This window comes from Ruditapes philippinarum, unplaced genomic scaffold, assembly GCF_026571515.1.
Source record: "Ruditapes philippinarum isolate M1 unplaced genomic scaffold, ASM2657151v2 ctg143_1_1_1_1, whole genome shotgun sequence".
Lineage (NCBI taxonomy): Eukaryota > Metazoa > Mollusca > Bivalvia > Venerida > Veneridae > Ruditapes > Ruditapes philippinarum.
The window spans coordinates 27,231-43,016 of NW_026862181.1; the positions used below are offsets into that span (position 1 = coordinate 27,231).

Consider the following 15,786-nt stretch of genomic DNA (forward strand, 5'->3'; position numbering starts at 1 on the left):
AAGTACAGAGCAACACCAGTTCAGTACTACATTACCTGACATAATTGTACTAGTAACTGTACAAAATTCATTGATATACATTATATAGCTGTGCAGTGCACTATTGGAAACTTTGAGGCGAAAACAAATTTAACCACCAAGCATAAAGTCCAACTTTATAATAATAATTATATTTTTTCTTGATGTGTTAGAATGGAAATAGATATTAATTCTTCAAGCATTATTGTATAATAATGCACGTTTTTCGTTCAAATGCTTCATTCTATCGGCCTTCGTGATTATATTACTACGCATTTGAATTCAAACCGTGCATTATTCTACAACTATGCACTCAGAATTGATATCTATTTCCTAATTAAACAAATGCAAACCAGATGAATGGATTGAACCGTGCAGCCAATGAAATCATTTATATAAAGCCATATTATTGATTAGGAAATCTCTTTGTATAAGGAAAGTTAAAAGCATTTAGATTGATATATGCTTAGGAAATGACCACCTTTCAGAAATGGCTACACTCAAAAGAGGAGAGTTATTTAAAGCATTGGGGTGTTTCTGTAGAAAGATATTTTGTTTATCATATAATTTGTTATTTTACTTTTGTTTTGATTTAGGTATTTTTTGTTGTTGTTTCAGTGTTTATATTTGTATGATTATAAGATGAGTTATCTATGTGTCAGTGATCTTTTAATGAAATATATGCAGAATTCTTGCTTTTTCCAAATTTTCATAACTGATAAAATTTCCAATTTAGTATTGAGAATTTTTCTTTTTGTCAATTTAGTATTGAAAATTCAGAATATTTTGATTTTTTTTTGGCCAACAAGCTCAGTTTTGAAGCATAGATTTATATAAAATTATACCATTTATATAATAAAAGTCAATTGAAATAAAGTGATTTTGATTTTTTTATATAAGTTTATGTAATTAATTTCCCAAATTCACACTACAATGTCATAGTTTAAAAGTCATAAATTATTGCCAAAAAAATGTATTTTTTAAAAATCACTGAATTTAATTATATAATGTATTATTTTTATTATCTTCACTTAACCAGGCACGTGTATAATGGCTTAGGCTTATTTATGTTTAAACATAAACAATGTGAAGATATATGTTGGTATTTTAATATTTTAGCAATGAAGTATGTGACAACCAAAGAGCTCCCTATAAGGATAGGTTAATGAACTGTCCTGTATATAGACAGAAGTTTATCAGGTATAGAAAAAAAAAGGAAAAAACATAACAAACAAAGCTTGCTGGTTACAGAATATTTTTATGTATCATTTTGGGATAGGTATTCCTTAACCAAGCTTTTTTTACTGAACAGTTGAACCTCTTGGAACAGTACAAGGATGGTGAAGATGTGGTTTAATAAAGATGCATGCTTAACATATATGGCATCAGGTTTTACAGTAGTCAGTATATATCAGACCATTGTATTATATATAAGGATGAACCAGGAATGGTCTTTCCATAATGGGATCAAAAGGATGGCCTGACATGTGCAGGGAAATAACCTCTTATGCAAATAGGGATGGCTGGTGAATGATCTTTTATGGCAAATAGGGAAAGTTAAAGGAATGGTTATGCAAACATAAGTTTGGTGTTTGGAATTATAGGCTTGCTTATGAAAAAGATATATTTTCTGTCTATTGTTTGATATATTTTCAGTTACGTATACAGCTAGGAATGTATTTTTAATGTACTATAATAATTACTTTCTGTTTCTGCATGCCATAATTGTTTTCGAAGATAACAAGAAAACAACAAGAACAACAATTCACACATCCCTTGCACAACATCAATGTTTTATTTTAATATTTCAAAGATGAGCGGTAAGCATTGCCCATGTATGAATAAAATTGGTGGTTGGAACAAAACTATAGTTTAGTTCTTTTAAACTTCTTTTGAACTTTTGAGATCCAGTCAATGAGTATGACTTTATTTTTTTACAGAATTTATTTTAGTTTGATAAGTTTATTGATTTCTTGTAAAGGAATGTATAACCAGAATATGCTAAGGATAGGTCCTAGATATATCATGTATGTAACTTATATTGTTGGTATATTGGTATTGAATTTATATACATGTATAAAGATATGTTAAGATACTATTTATTGATATTTCCTTTCTACTTTAGAGGGAATGACTTAGGTACTGAAAGGTAATTTTGTATGAAAATAACTTTTAAATAAGCACACTTGCCATCTTATACTGATAGTGATTTACAGGGTTAGTTCAACTTAGTTGTCCTCTAGAGTCTCTACAAAGAAAAAAATGGTTATATATTACTGAAATTGTAAAAAAGACAGCAAGATAAAGTTAACTTGGACAGTTTTGCATACCTAGAACTAAACTACTGGAGAAAAGGTTAGTTTTAGTAAAGAAAAAACGTCACAGGTTTCAGGTTTCTTAAACTGCCATTAAATTTATGTGACAGAAGTAGTGGTAGGGCAATGTCTTTTAGAGCTAAATTATATCCAGTCCTGTTCCCCTCTTGCAAAAGTATATATCTTTCCCCTATTACTGAAAAATCCTGTCCAACAGCCAAAACAGATTATTTATTTTTGAGATCCATAATCCATAATGAGGGACACTAAATTTTAGTTTGAAATGATAAGGGTATTGTATCACAATTTAATTTAAAATGGACTTTCTTGTCTTTTTCTATATTTCCCCTTTTTCACCATTTCCCCTTAACCATAAGTCCTAAGGGTCCTTTGTGGCCAGGTGGTTAAGTTGTCAACTTTAAATCACTTGCCCCTCACCAATATTGGTTTAAATCCTGCATGGGATGAATTTTTTGTTTACTTTTAAAGTGATGGTCACTCCTGACTGAAATTAAAATAAAAATGCATCAAATTGTTACAAGAATTGAAGAAACTTGACTTTATAACATGAAGTAATGACAGATTCACAAAGGTATTTTTACTGGTATGTGTGCTTAATTTAACAGATTATTAAAGAATGTACAATTAGTAATGTATTTATGAAAAGTAAACAAATATAAATGTTATTTATGCACTTTGTATATAAAAAATTAACCTTATTTTTAATATTTAGAGAAATATATATGTTACTAAGCTGACATTTTGTAATCTGTATACACTAACCATGAATTATCATTATGGGATATTACAGGTAATTAGAATTAACGACTTACTTATTATGCCGAGCTGTGTCGCCATGTCCATAATTGTTACATTATATGAATGCTTAACTTGTCCTTATATGTGTATCTCAATTCTTTTATTTAGTCTTTTACAGCACACACATAACATAATTCCATACAACATCTATGTAAAATAATTCCATACAAGTAATGACGATTTAAGCCTTTAATGGAAGTTAAGAATTTTCTGATTTTTTTCACAGGAATAAAACAACATCAATAACAACAAAAATCCAGCATATTCCAGAATACAGCTGATTTTTCCGTATAAAATGAAATTAATTACCTCTGATAATGACTTATTAAATTAGTTTTTAACTTCAAAGTAAGATTTTTACTTAAATATTCATGATATGTATGACCAATATTTTTAACCTACTTTTTATGATAAAAACTATTTTGTTGGATGTATTGTATTTGTATTTCTTCTTTCCAATGTTCGTTACTCAGAATAGAATCAAATTATTATTATATCAGACACCTTAAATATCTTTATCATATAAAATTATCTACTGAGTTACAGAGATTATTTGAGCCGTGACACGACAAAACCAACATAATGGGTTTGCGAACAGCATGGGTCCAGACCAGCCTGTGCATCCGCACAGTCTGATCAGGATCTATGCTGTTCGCTATCAGTTTCTCTACTTGTAATAGGGTTGGTAAGCCAACAGCATGGATGCTGATCAGACTGCGCGGATGCGCAGGCTGGTCTGGATCCATGCTGGTCGCAAACCCATTATGTTGGTTTTGTCATGACGCGGCTCATTTTATGGTTATAATATTTTTAGACATGCCATTCACAAGAGAAAGAAGCACACCAAGTTTGGTCCGGAGATTGTTATGAGCATGCCAAGTTTGAGCAGTGTCAACAGCGCCCATGACTTCCACAAGTTCCACATTTACCAGAACGGTGTTGTTCCAGCAGTCCATTTCCATTTAGCAGCCAGTATTAACCCTGAAACAGGTATGTTTACACATAGAACGCATGAACTGTAAGGGAACAGCCATTGTCCGTAGTGTAGAGTCAAGCAGTAGGCACTCATGTGCAGCTGGCCAGGCTTGACTATACAGCTTTGAAAAACTCTTGTGTCGGCTACCTCGAACTAGATTTTGCTACCAGTATAGAGCCAGGTGCCAGCCTCCACACCAATAATCCTCACGTTCTTAGTTGCTTAATAATAAGAGGTTGATTTTAAAATTCCTCTTTGTATCAAAGTGTAGTTCAAGGAGAGGACTACCATATGAGCAATTGCAGCTCTCCTTCCAATTCCTTTCTGCTTTAAGTTGTAAATTATTAACATGTGTATATATCTTTAATAAAAATATGTTTAAACCAATGAAGTTCCAAAGTCAAAGCACGGCAGAAGTTCTCTTCTAAAATCATGACAATGAAAGGTTAAAAATGATCAGAAATATGGGGTTTAGTTATCAAAAGCATATGATTTGAATTGTAGATATTTTTGCATTTTTTTCCCCAGACATTCCATTGTTACCTGTGGTCAGTCATAAAGGTGTGGAGCACAATTTTCAACTACACTGGTTAAACAATAAGGAGCTACAGTTTACGATGGAGTCAGAGAAGATACTACAGGAAATGCACAAACACGGTGTGTACGATGATCACGACCATCATGATCACGATCACCATGGTCACGGTGAGAGTCACACCGACTCTGATAGTGATGCCTACCATGAAGAACCTGATGAAAATGGTAATGTTTAATGGAATATATTTAGGAATTGGGGAGTGGGAATGAGGCTAAATGAAAATGTTTCTGGGAATTGTCAAGTGTACAAGCTAAGTGTCAATCATTATGTTGTATTTTAGTTGAATAGGGTCAAAGTAGTAGCAGTTTAATTTTGGTTTTCTTGCATGCTTCATGAAGTTATGATGGAACTGATTATATAGAGAAGCCCACGAATTTTCCAACGAGCCACATAACTTGTCCAAAAAAAACCCACCAAACTTTATTTCTATTAATAGTATAAATGTTGATCTGATTTCAGGTGTGTGGCAGAAAAAGAGAAGAACAATGTTTAAGAATAGTAAGACTACAGGATTGGGGAAAGATTTACCAGGTTTAGGATATCATACAGGGACTAGCTCTAGCATTGGCTCTGATATGTCCGATCCTTTGTCAAGTCCTGAGTCACATGTAAGTTTTGAGTGGAGTGTCAGAATTGTTGTTATAACTGTCCAGCTACTTTATTGAAGGTTAGTTATTCTACCCAGGTGTCTGCTTGATGCCACTGCCTGAAATAATGCACACAGGAATACAATGGTATAATTCAACAGAAAAAGCTGGAATGTTATTTTGTGACCATTACAGTGTCTGTTTGACTTGAAAGTTTTTTGGTAATGAAAGCAAGCTGATCACAAGTAGAATTAATGGAGAGTCTATGTTTATCTTGAACAATTTCATGACTATTTTCATAAAGAACCCATCCAAATATTTGAAAGTTTAAAATGTTTTGCTGATTAAGTTAAATGTCAGTTTGTAATGCTATTTTGGTCATATACAGGAACCTTTGTACCAGCACAATGCTTGCATTTTCCTCAAATTAGTCTATGAAAAAACACATTGTTTAACTCCTTTGAAAGTAGCTCTTAATATATTTTACATTTTTCCAAATAGAATAACACATTCTAGTGATATCTGATGCAGTGTCTGTTAAAGTAGATATTAGCTGTAGACTGTCTTATATAATTGTCATAATACAGATTAAGGAGAACAATTTATGGAGACAAAAATGTTATATATTGATATAGATGAATAATACAAAAATGTTTTCAGAGTTCACTACTGGACAGTATAGACAGAAAGATTGAGGGTTTATTGAAAGATTGGCACACAAATGCAGATATGTTGTTTAGTATTCATCCTGTAGATGGAAGTTTTCTGGTTTGGTAAGTTTTATAAGAAGGAATCTTATGTACTTTATGTTAGGAGAGAATACAAATTAAGAAAATAATATACATATTGTAACTGTAAAAGACTTGTATGCAACAAACTGTGACATTTTATGCTGATGTATTGTTATGCATGCTGAGAAATGACATTTTGACAAAAAATTCACATCGTAAACAAACCCATACTACGCTAAAAATCTTAAATAAACCTGCCCATCCTTCAACATAGACTGAACTCTTTATGAATTTAGGGAAAACCAAAATGAAAAATATTTACTGAATTTTGAACAGTGAAGACCATGATAACTCTTGAACTTAACTTATTTTTTTTGGTTTTCATGGATAGTTTAATCCATGAAATTAAGATCCAGTGAAATTTCATTTCATCTGCTGTAAGATTATTTTGCATCAAATTTACATTTTACTTTTTAAAAACAAAAACAGTCCACAAATTTAAGAACCCACAAAAAAAAAAATTGTGAAGAAACCGCGTAATTTCATGTTCACGAAATTAAGTGTATTCACAGTATTAAAGCATGTTAAGGGTTTAGCAAACAATAATCTGGTTACAACTTAGAGCAATGTTATTTCATTGAACACATTTGATTGGTCTATCTTTTCAGGCACATTGATTGGCTAGATGAATACACCCCATTCTCGTTTAGACAAGCACAAATTAGTTTTTCTTCACGGCTTCCACGAGCTTTTCCAATTCCTGATGCTAGAACTATGGAATGTGTACCATTAATGTACTGTAACTATAGTAAAATGGATATTAAATCTGCCATGAAAATGTCGGAAGGTGACAAAGCTGATTACAAGGTCAAGCAGTCGTCAGCGGCAACCGGAAAATCTTCTCCGGGACAAAATGACAATATGTTAATTCCAAATGTGCTAATGATCTCTAAACATTCCAATGGCTCTCTAAACCAGTGGCAAATCAGTTTTGCGGAAGAGTCAAAATTTAAAACTGTAGTAAGCGTAGCGCATGTTTCACGTGCTTGCGGGCATAGGTTTAGAACAAATACAGCAACTTGTCACCCGGCTCTGCCACTATTGATCACAACCTCGCAACATATTGTACCTAAGTCAGAAGCGGATAATAGCAGTTTTGATATTGGAGAGGATGAAAATGATATAGGTAAAACCGGGTTTACCTACTGCAGTGAACTTATATTATGGCGGGTAGATCCGGTTGGGCCACTTTCAAAATCAGGTGGAATTGTGGAACTGGCAAAAATTAATTCAACAAAACGGTCAGCATTTAGTGATGTAGCATGGGTTCCAACATTATTACCCAGGTTGGTTATATTTCTTTTACATGTTACATAAAATCTAAGATGTTTAATTCTTTATTTGTAACAAACAAATCTTTTGCAGTCATCTGTTTAAATATTCAGTTGTTTGAATTAATTAATGAAATGGGAAAGTGATATTGTGGCCTTTACTGTTATGTCTTTTTATTGAATTATGCTGTGAACTATGCTGTTTTAATTTGAAAACAACCTTAAGTATTATGTTTTATTGTATAGTTTAATTTGGACGTGTTATAATTTCTTTTTTTAAGCACAATCCTTGGAGCATACAGTAACTCTCCGAGCACGCTGTTTGTTGCATCAGATGGTGATTGTCTGAAACTATACCAGGCAGTTATAGATGCCAGATCATTACTCACTGAAGTCAACTGCAGAAAAGAGGTATCATTGTTTATTATGAAACCAACTTCTGTCTTAGTTGAAAACTAGATAAGTGTTGAAGACTTGATAAGTGAATAAATTAAGTTCAGAAGGTGTTTAGAAGTGGTGTCAAATAGTGGGTTTGTCTGTCTCATTGTTTTCAGGTGATAACCCATGAGGAAGTCATGGATTTAAAACATTTTAATACACAGATGTAATATTATCTGAAACAGAATGAGACAGAGCCCCAAGGGCCCACTTTTGCTACCTTATGTTATTGCTCATATATATCAGTCTCTTGTACTACATTTTAATATTACATGTTTATATAATTATATCTGTCAACATTTGAAAAATTCTCAATATTTTGAAAAACTAAAGAATCAGAATAAAGGAACAGTCAGATCAAAAGTTTTCATTGCATGATGATTATTAATGAAATGTACACTTTTGTTTGTTTTAGAATATGAGTTTTTGCAGTACAACAAGTTCTGGTTACAGCTACGAGGTTCAGGACCCTCCATCAGAACTGTTTAATGTTGTCAGTGTGCAATCCTCCGCTAGACCAGGCTGTATAATAGAGCTGGATGCATTTACAGATACCCAACAGGTAATGTGTTTCTTTGGATTGAAAAAATATTATCAACAAATCCTCTGAACAAAACAAGACTTTCAGAAAACTGGACCTTCCAAAAACTGTACTGTGATACATAACCATACGAATGGAGGTGATATTGTTAAAATTGGTTGTATAATTAAATACTTTTTAAAAAAGGAAACTTGTCATTATTTTATGTATATCAAAACTTGGATGTACTTCAGTTTGACCACAATCCACTGATTTAACATAGGAAAAGAACTTTAAATGCTCTTGTTAGTCCCCTACCGGTTTAACCGGAGGGGACTTTAGGTTTACCCTCCCTCCGTCCGTCCGTCCGTCTGTCTGTCAGTCCGTCCGTCCACAAAACTGGATCCCGCGATAACGCAAAAAGTACTGAAAATATTTTTATGAAACTTGATATATGGATAGATGGCAGTATGGAGGTTATGCACGTCTTTTTGTTTTCCTCCTATGTTGAAAATTCTGGTTGCTATGGCAACAAATAGTCTGAAAATATGGCAAATTTAACACATAAACTGGATCCAGTGATAACTCAAAAAGTACTGAAAATATTTTTATGAAACTTGAAATATGGGTAGATGGCAGTCTGGAGATTATGCACATTTTTTTCTTTTCTTCCTATGTTGAAAATTCTGGTTGCTATGGCAACAAATAGCCTGAATTTCAAGATTTCTGATTTAAATTTTTAAGCTTTTTCACTATAAGTTCTTTATTTCTTAAGGTGTTTACTTCAAACTTTAAATATAAGTTTCTGGTCATCAACCACATCATATGTGACAAGGTTTATAACTCTAGCACAAAAATTATCAGTATTACCTCCCTTGAACTTAGAATTTTTATGAAAAAAAAAATGTTGTCTTTTTTGAATAACTTCTTTATTTCCTAATGTATCTACTTCAAACTTCATATATATGTTTCTTATTATCACTCAACATTTTTGAGAAGGTTAAATACTCTAGCAAGACTATTTCCAGAATTATGTCCCCCTTGAACTTAGATTTTTTTCGAGAAATTGGTATTTTTCACTCCAACTTCTTCATTCCTTATAGGATTTACTTTAAAATCCCACATTGTAATAATATGACAAGGTTGTATAAACATAATTTCCTTACTAGGCAGGGAAACTTAACACATTAATGTGATATAGACAAACTTAGAACTCAAAAGATTTAAGTTCATTCATGTCATTCATTCACTGGTAAAATTGAATGGCCAATGGCCCATCAGAATGTTGCTGGGGTTCTAACCGGTAGGGGACTTATGGATTGCTTGCAATACTATGATAATTGCTTGTTTTAACTGTGATGAAGATAACAGTATCTCAGGTCTTTGTTGTGGCCTAGTATGCAAAAGGTTTCATTCTATGAGTTTGTCTTGTTGTCTTTTAACAGATATGGCAGAGCACTCAGCTCCTACATGTGTTCCAAGAACCACTAGTTACGGGTAAAAGCAGTGTCAGGGGAGAAAGTAATATTGATCCGATAGTCGACCTCCGCAATATTGGCTCGTTTGAGGAAAATTTCTTTCTAGTTGGGTTAGAAAAGTTACAAGAAGGGGGATCTACTCTTCACATGTGGAAAATTACCATTTCTTCTGCACAGATAGGTTCAGCAATATCAGATAGTATGTATGATCCGGTGCATTTTGAAAATAAGATATATATAATATTTCCTAATATGAATGTTATTGGATAATTATAGATTTGTCAGTTTGAACATAGTAATCAATTTATTGTTCTATGCAGCTTATGTCTTCTTTTGCATTCTTCAAACAATGTCAGGTGCACAAAAATAAACTGTAGTAGAAAAATTATTTTTCTATAATTTTGTTATTAAACTTTCACATTTTATTGATGAAAATGATCTGTAGAGGAAACTTATAGATAAATTTTTATTACGACTTTGTTAAACAAATTTAATATAATTATGGCAAGATTTGTTGAGCAAATTCTTCTTCGGTATATGACATGTTTGTTTCAAAGAACAATGGAATTGAACATGCTCAGTCTTTTATAAACTGTGCCTAGCTTGAAGAACAGTCATAATAAAATTTTGGACTGCATTGCTATATAAAATAGTTATGGAGATTTTTGTTTAAAAGAATTATTTGGGTTTAAAGTCAAACTTGTGAGGTCATATAGTAATTTTATGGAGTTAGATCACTAGAGTGCTTTTAAGGTGACAACAGACACTTTCCGTGGTACTCACATAAATGTCATTTAAACAAAGTTATTTTAGTAATAATTGTTATTTATTTAATCTTTGTGCATTAAATGTCGTTGATCATCATAAAAAATAACATATTTGAAAAAAATGCCTTTGTAAATGATTGATTTTGAATAAAAATCCTAAAATTTTAAATCGTCATATCAAAGTCATTTTTTAATTTTTTGTCATCAAACTTTTTGAAAATAACCATACTTATATTATCTAGGGAACCGTGTCTCAAATTTTTTCTATCTTTTCTCAAAAAAATATTACGTAACGTCAAACATTTTATGCGACTTTTTTCACCATACATATTACGTAATTAAAGATAATTAAGTCGCCTATTGAGCAAACAAAAATCCCTGACACGGTTCCCTCCGTAAATGAATTTCCTTTCATGTGCTTTAAACCGCATGTTAATTGCTTGATTATTAAAGAAGTTATGCCGATTCAAAGTTAGTCCGACCCGCATCAAACGAAGTGTCATAAATCGGCTGTTCTCTCTCGGACCCCTACGTTTCACGCTAAATAATTGCATAATACACAAATATCGCACCAGAGAGGGTCACAAGTTGCGGTAACATACTCTAACAACATTTTATGACCCAGTGACATCTGACCAATTAAAAAGCTGCTGATTAATATCAGTTTATAGCTGAAATTTCTTCAATTCTTAACGTGATTTACTGATCGTCTGGTATCTGTCTCACATGTCACGTGACTATCGGTAAAATTTGAGGCACTCAGTGGGGGGGAAATGGAACGCATTTGCGCACCGCTAGCGGGGTATTTAATTGTTTCCTTTTTGAAGTTTATTATTATTATCATTAGCATTATTATTGTATTATACCAGTATCACTCTGCCTGTGTATTCGTGTATGAAATTCCGTTAAAATATAAAATAAAATAACAAAAAACTAAGCTTGTGACAGTCTTTTAAAGTCCATGGTAGATGTACAAATAAGCACGGGATATTATATATTTTTTCCACCAAATTGATAATGCTTCACATATTTTAATAGAAATAAAAGGTATTACTAGATCATTATGATCTGGCCTTCTTGACTTCTATTATGAATATCATCTATGCACGGCATAGAGATCCAGTTTCTACCGGGATAGACAATAAATTTCATACTTTGTCCCAGATTTATTAGTTCTGTGTCCGATTTACTGGCGAAGAATTTATTTACACTGAGAATATATAGAGGATATTCAAGTTTTTTCTATAAATACATTATTTATTTTCATCGAGTGGTATGAAAAAAAAAATTTCATGAGTGGCGGTAGCCACGAGTGAAATATGGTAATTTTCATGCCACAAGATGAAAATAAATTGTGTATTTAAAGAAAAAACTTGAATTTTCTGTTTATTATATACAATTTTCTCTTTTTTCACATTAAAATTTGAAAGACTTTCCCTTAAATTTGTGTACTGGTAGAATTTAAAAGAAAGTAGTCCGGCAAGACACCAGTGAAAATACGGAAAATATGTTTCACTGCAGTGAAAAATAAATTTCTACAGTGAAAATACGGAAAATGAAAATACGCATTTTATTTCATCAATATTTCTCAATATTTCATTTATAAGTATATAATAAATTTTAATATCTTTTTTTTTATTTATAGAGAAATAATCATCCTTAGACAATCTAAAATGGTTTAGAAATTTGTCAGGGACACCTTTCCACAAGTCACATAGGCGTTCACATATAAAAATGTTGTCTGTTTTTGTTGTTGTTTTACTTGACATTGTTAGAAAACGAGGTTGAATGTAAAGTAAGCCCTTGAATCCGTACAAAAGTCTATCAACTCAACGTAATATCTATCAGATTAACAGGACAGACAAATTATTTTCACACATTATGGATGTTTTAGCAACTACATTTTTAATCAACCCCGTGGTCGTGCGATTTGCCGCTATGCTTAATTATTTATGTTTCATACATTATGTTACGTACATTGGCCGACAATTTCTTAATTTATAAAAAAGGCTAAATGTTGAGATATTCATAAAAGATGTACGTTAGTTGTACGATACATGTATTACGAGAAGTATGGACCAGTATGGACCTGTAATTCACGGATATATGGAACTACCGATTTCCCTCATTGATGCCTCAACAGGGGGCGGAGCGTTATTGATAATTGACAGGTTACGCGAATAGCAGATACAAATAGTATAGGTTCCGTTTTAAAACGTTTAAAAACACATTTTTTGGACTAACTGCTTCCAAAATTAAATCACAAATGTGTTCAGAAAAGGTTGATAAATCTTCTTAGCAAAAAATCTCATTTTAGGTATTTTCAGAGATAATTGACTCCGTTGTCACCTTAAGTAGAAGAACTAGCTGTGTTGTTTATATTGACGCTAGAAAGTTTTACTATCTACCATTCTTTCTTAAAGAAATAAAATGATCACAAAAATGTGAATACTGTAACCTGTGGATTTATTTTTTGTTTAAATAATTTATTCATGATTTTATTAACCAGACATAGGAGATAAGACATATATGATGGATTATACAATAGTCAGTGAGGACGGTTCAAATCCCCCTTCTCGCAGTGGTTCTCCAGAAATTCCAAATACCAAATCTACTTCAGCTAAACTGCTTGTCTCCACTACAAAGGTAAAGATAATGTAAATTTTATGGTATTTTCTACTTACAATGCATTAGTTGTTTGTTATCTGGACTTTCCTCTATCATAGAGTGGTGCAGATATATCTTTGTTTTATTTTCTAACCCGCATATTGATGGGGACTTGATGAACAAAGCAGTTTTATAAACAGAAAATTAGTAGTGGTATAGCCTTTCCAGCTTTGTAGAAGAGTTTTTTTGTTTGTTCTTTAAATTTGTGGGTTGGGGGGGGGGGGGGGGGAGGAGAGAGTTCAGTCGGTTAGGCTCTCTGCTGCTATATAAGTGTAAGTCCCTGATATTATTTTTGCGTTTGGGGCCATAGTCTCAGAATACTGTTGCATGAAAGGAGTCATCTTTGAAGTTTCCAAATTAACTTCTAAAGGTAATTGGTATTAAATGTGTAAACCTTTGACTATCATCTCGAAGTTGGCTAGACCATTAAAGAAAAAGTGAGGATGATAAAAATGTTGAGATAGATATGTAAGGTTTCTATAAACATACACATTTAACTCTTTTATGTCTCAAACAGAATTGTTGTTATTGTATAATGTATAAATTATAAATATAAATGTTACTTACATTGTTTTTTTTTTAGGTAACATGTCAAAAGTTGCCCCTACCAGATGGGGTTGAAGTCAAATGTGCAAATGTATCGGCAGGTCATCTTAGCTCCGCCTCCATATACCCAGCATGCTTAGCACCTTATCTTCTAGTCACTGCGTGCTCCGATGGAAGCATTAAGTAAGTCTTGTTGTTTTTTTGCTGTTGTATATTTTCTTCGTCTGAATTAAAGTTAGTTTTACATTTTTAGTTCTGGTAATGAAGATGCAACTTTTATTGTATCATTTTGACGATTTTGTATGCTATTTTCTAAAAGTTCAAACATTAAAACATATATAATTGATACAGAAAAGATACACAGCTAGAGTATGTTTATTTATACATGAATTTAAAGTAAAAAGAAAAAAAAATTTATAATTTATAAAGTTTATACATGTAATTGCAATAGAAAGTTTTTGTATCTATTTAATGCAATATTCTATCAATGTGTGTGTCTATAGATTTTAAAATTTTCTATTTATAGATTATGGAAGTGTAATATGACTACTTACGTGTATATTCATAGATTTAAGAAACGCAATACAGTTAGTGTCTATTTATAAGTTGGAAATGCAATGCACTGATAATGCAACTGTTTATAGATTTTGGAAACATAGTACATCGAGTCTATTTATATAGTTTTGGAATACAATTTACTGTTTATATGTTTAATAATATATTTTGTAAATGTAATCTGTTTATTTGTCTCTATATAGATTTTGGAAGTGCAATACAAACTCTGTGATGAGTGGTCTAGTCAATTTAAGTGGTGTAGGGTCAGCTAGTGTGTTGTCCATGAAGAGTTTTGAGTTTGGAGTGGAGGAGGAAGACGGCATACGTAAGCAGAGAAGAAAATCATGTGTAATGAATGTAAACCAAGATACAGCATACAGCTGGGCACCGTGGAACCTAATGTACAGAGACGACAAATCTAGTGATATACATATCCAAGGTATCGTTCAATGTTTTATTGAAAGGGTGAACTTTCAAGACATAAATTTGACAACAAACACACTCATGTTTACCATAAAGTAATACGGTGTTCATTTTTAGTTAGAATTTCTTTTAAAGAATTGCCATAAACTAGCAAAAGTATGAACAAAAAAGAGCCATTAAAACTGTATGTATTTAGTAAGAATATAATTTATATAGTATCTTTTAAGTAAAATTGCTGTACAATATACTTTGTAAAATACTTGATCACATTATTTATTATTAACCCATTACTTCATGAGCATTTTGTGAAAAATGGCTGTTTTCATTGAAAAGTCTCCCGCTACAAGTTCAAATTGCTATAATACTAAAAAAACTGCTTCAACACTAATCAAACTTGGCACAAATGTTGACTGGACCATTGCCCTTGCAACAACATGCTCAGGCTTAAATTTTCTGTTACCATGGCAACGAGGGGACATCTCAAAATTGCCAAAAATCACTATTTTGCGTTGATTTTTTCCATCAAAATTGATTTCAAAGTGCTGCAACTTCTCAATGGATTGAGATAGAGTCAAATGCTTTTCAGCGTTGGTTACACGTTACCTTATCATCAATCTGGGGTCATTTACAGCCTCTCACAAGTCCAAAATTTTCTTGGCGATGAGGGGGACTCCGCCCCCCTTCAAACCCCCCAAACAGAAGGGGGCACATCCCCCTTCTGGCAACCCCCTGATGTATCTTTTGGTTGGGGGGCCGCGCCGAAAAAGAGGTCACTTTTTTTAACAACATTTCTCAAACAAAAACAAGTATTTGGGGCCTAAATAAGGCATTTTTCATCATTTGAGACAACAAAAAAGGGGGGGGTGAAAAAGGCGTTAAAAGGCGTGTATATGAAGTAATGGGTTAAAGAATATGTGACTGTATTAGTATCCATTGAATAGGGAATCCATATTACTACAAACAGGTGTTATTCTATTTTTCACATCCATATGGCAGAGTGCCTGTGACCAAATTGTT

The 15,786-nt window shown here is 32.4% G+C and overlaps 1 protein-coding gene across 10 annotated transcripts in view; it reads left to right on the top strand.

Moving 5' to 3' along the window:
* The window catches only part of LOC132718196 (dmX-like protein 2), a 76,236-nt gene that overhangs the window by 15,042 nt on the left and 45,408 nt on the right, over positions 1-15,786 (top strand). For 8 of the 10 annotated variants that reach the window (XM_060701831.1, XM_060701832.1, XM_060701833.1 and 5 more), the window contains 12 exons: positions 1,138-1,218; positions 3,967-4,142; positions 4,657-4,890; positions 5,186-5,334; positions 5,974-6,086; positions 6,713-7,390; positions 7,657-7,786; positions 8,229-8,375; positions 9,779-10,010; positions 13,088-13,224; positions 13,829-13,974; positions 14,550-14,785. In XM_060701831.1, the coding sequence (XP_060557814.1) occupies positions 1,138-1,218; positions 3,967-4,142; positions 4,657-4,890; positions 5,186-5,334; positions 5,974-6,086; positions 6,713-7,390; positions 7,657-7,786; positions 8,229-8,375; positions 9,779-10,010; positions 13,088-13,224; positions 13,829-13,974; positions 14,550-14,785 (2,459 nt within the window). The remainder of the gene's footprint in view (positions 1-1,137; positions 1,219-3,966; positions 4,143-4,656; positions 4,891-5,185; positions 5,335-5,973; positions 6,087-6,712; positions 7,391-7,656; positions 7,787-8,228; positions 8,376-9,778; positions 10,011-13,087; positions 13,225-13,828; positions 13,975-14,549; positions 14,786-15,786) is intronic. The other 2 variants (XM_060701836.1, XM_060701837.1) reach the window with 1 other exon arrangement.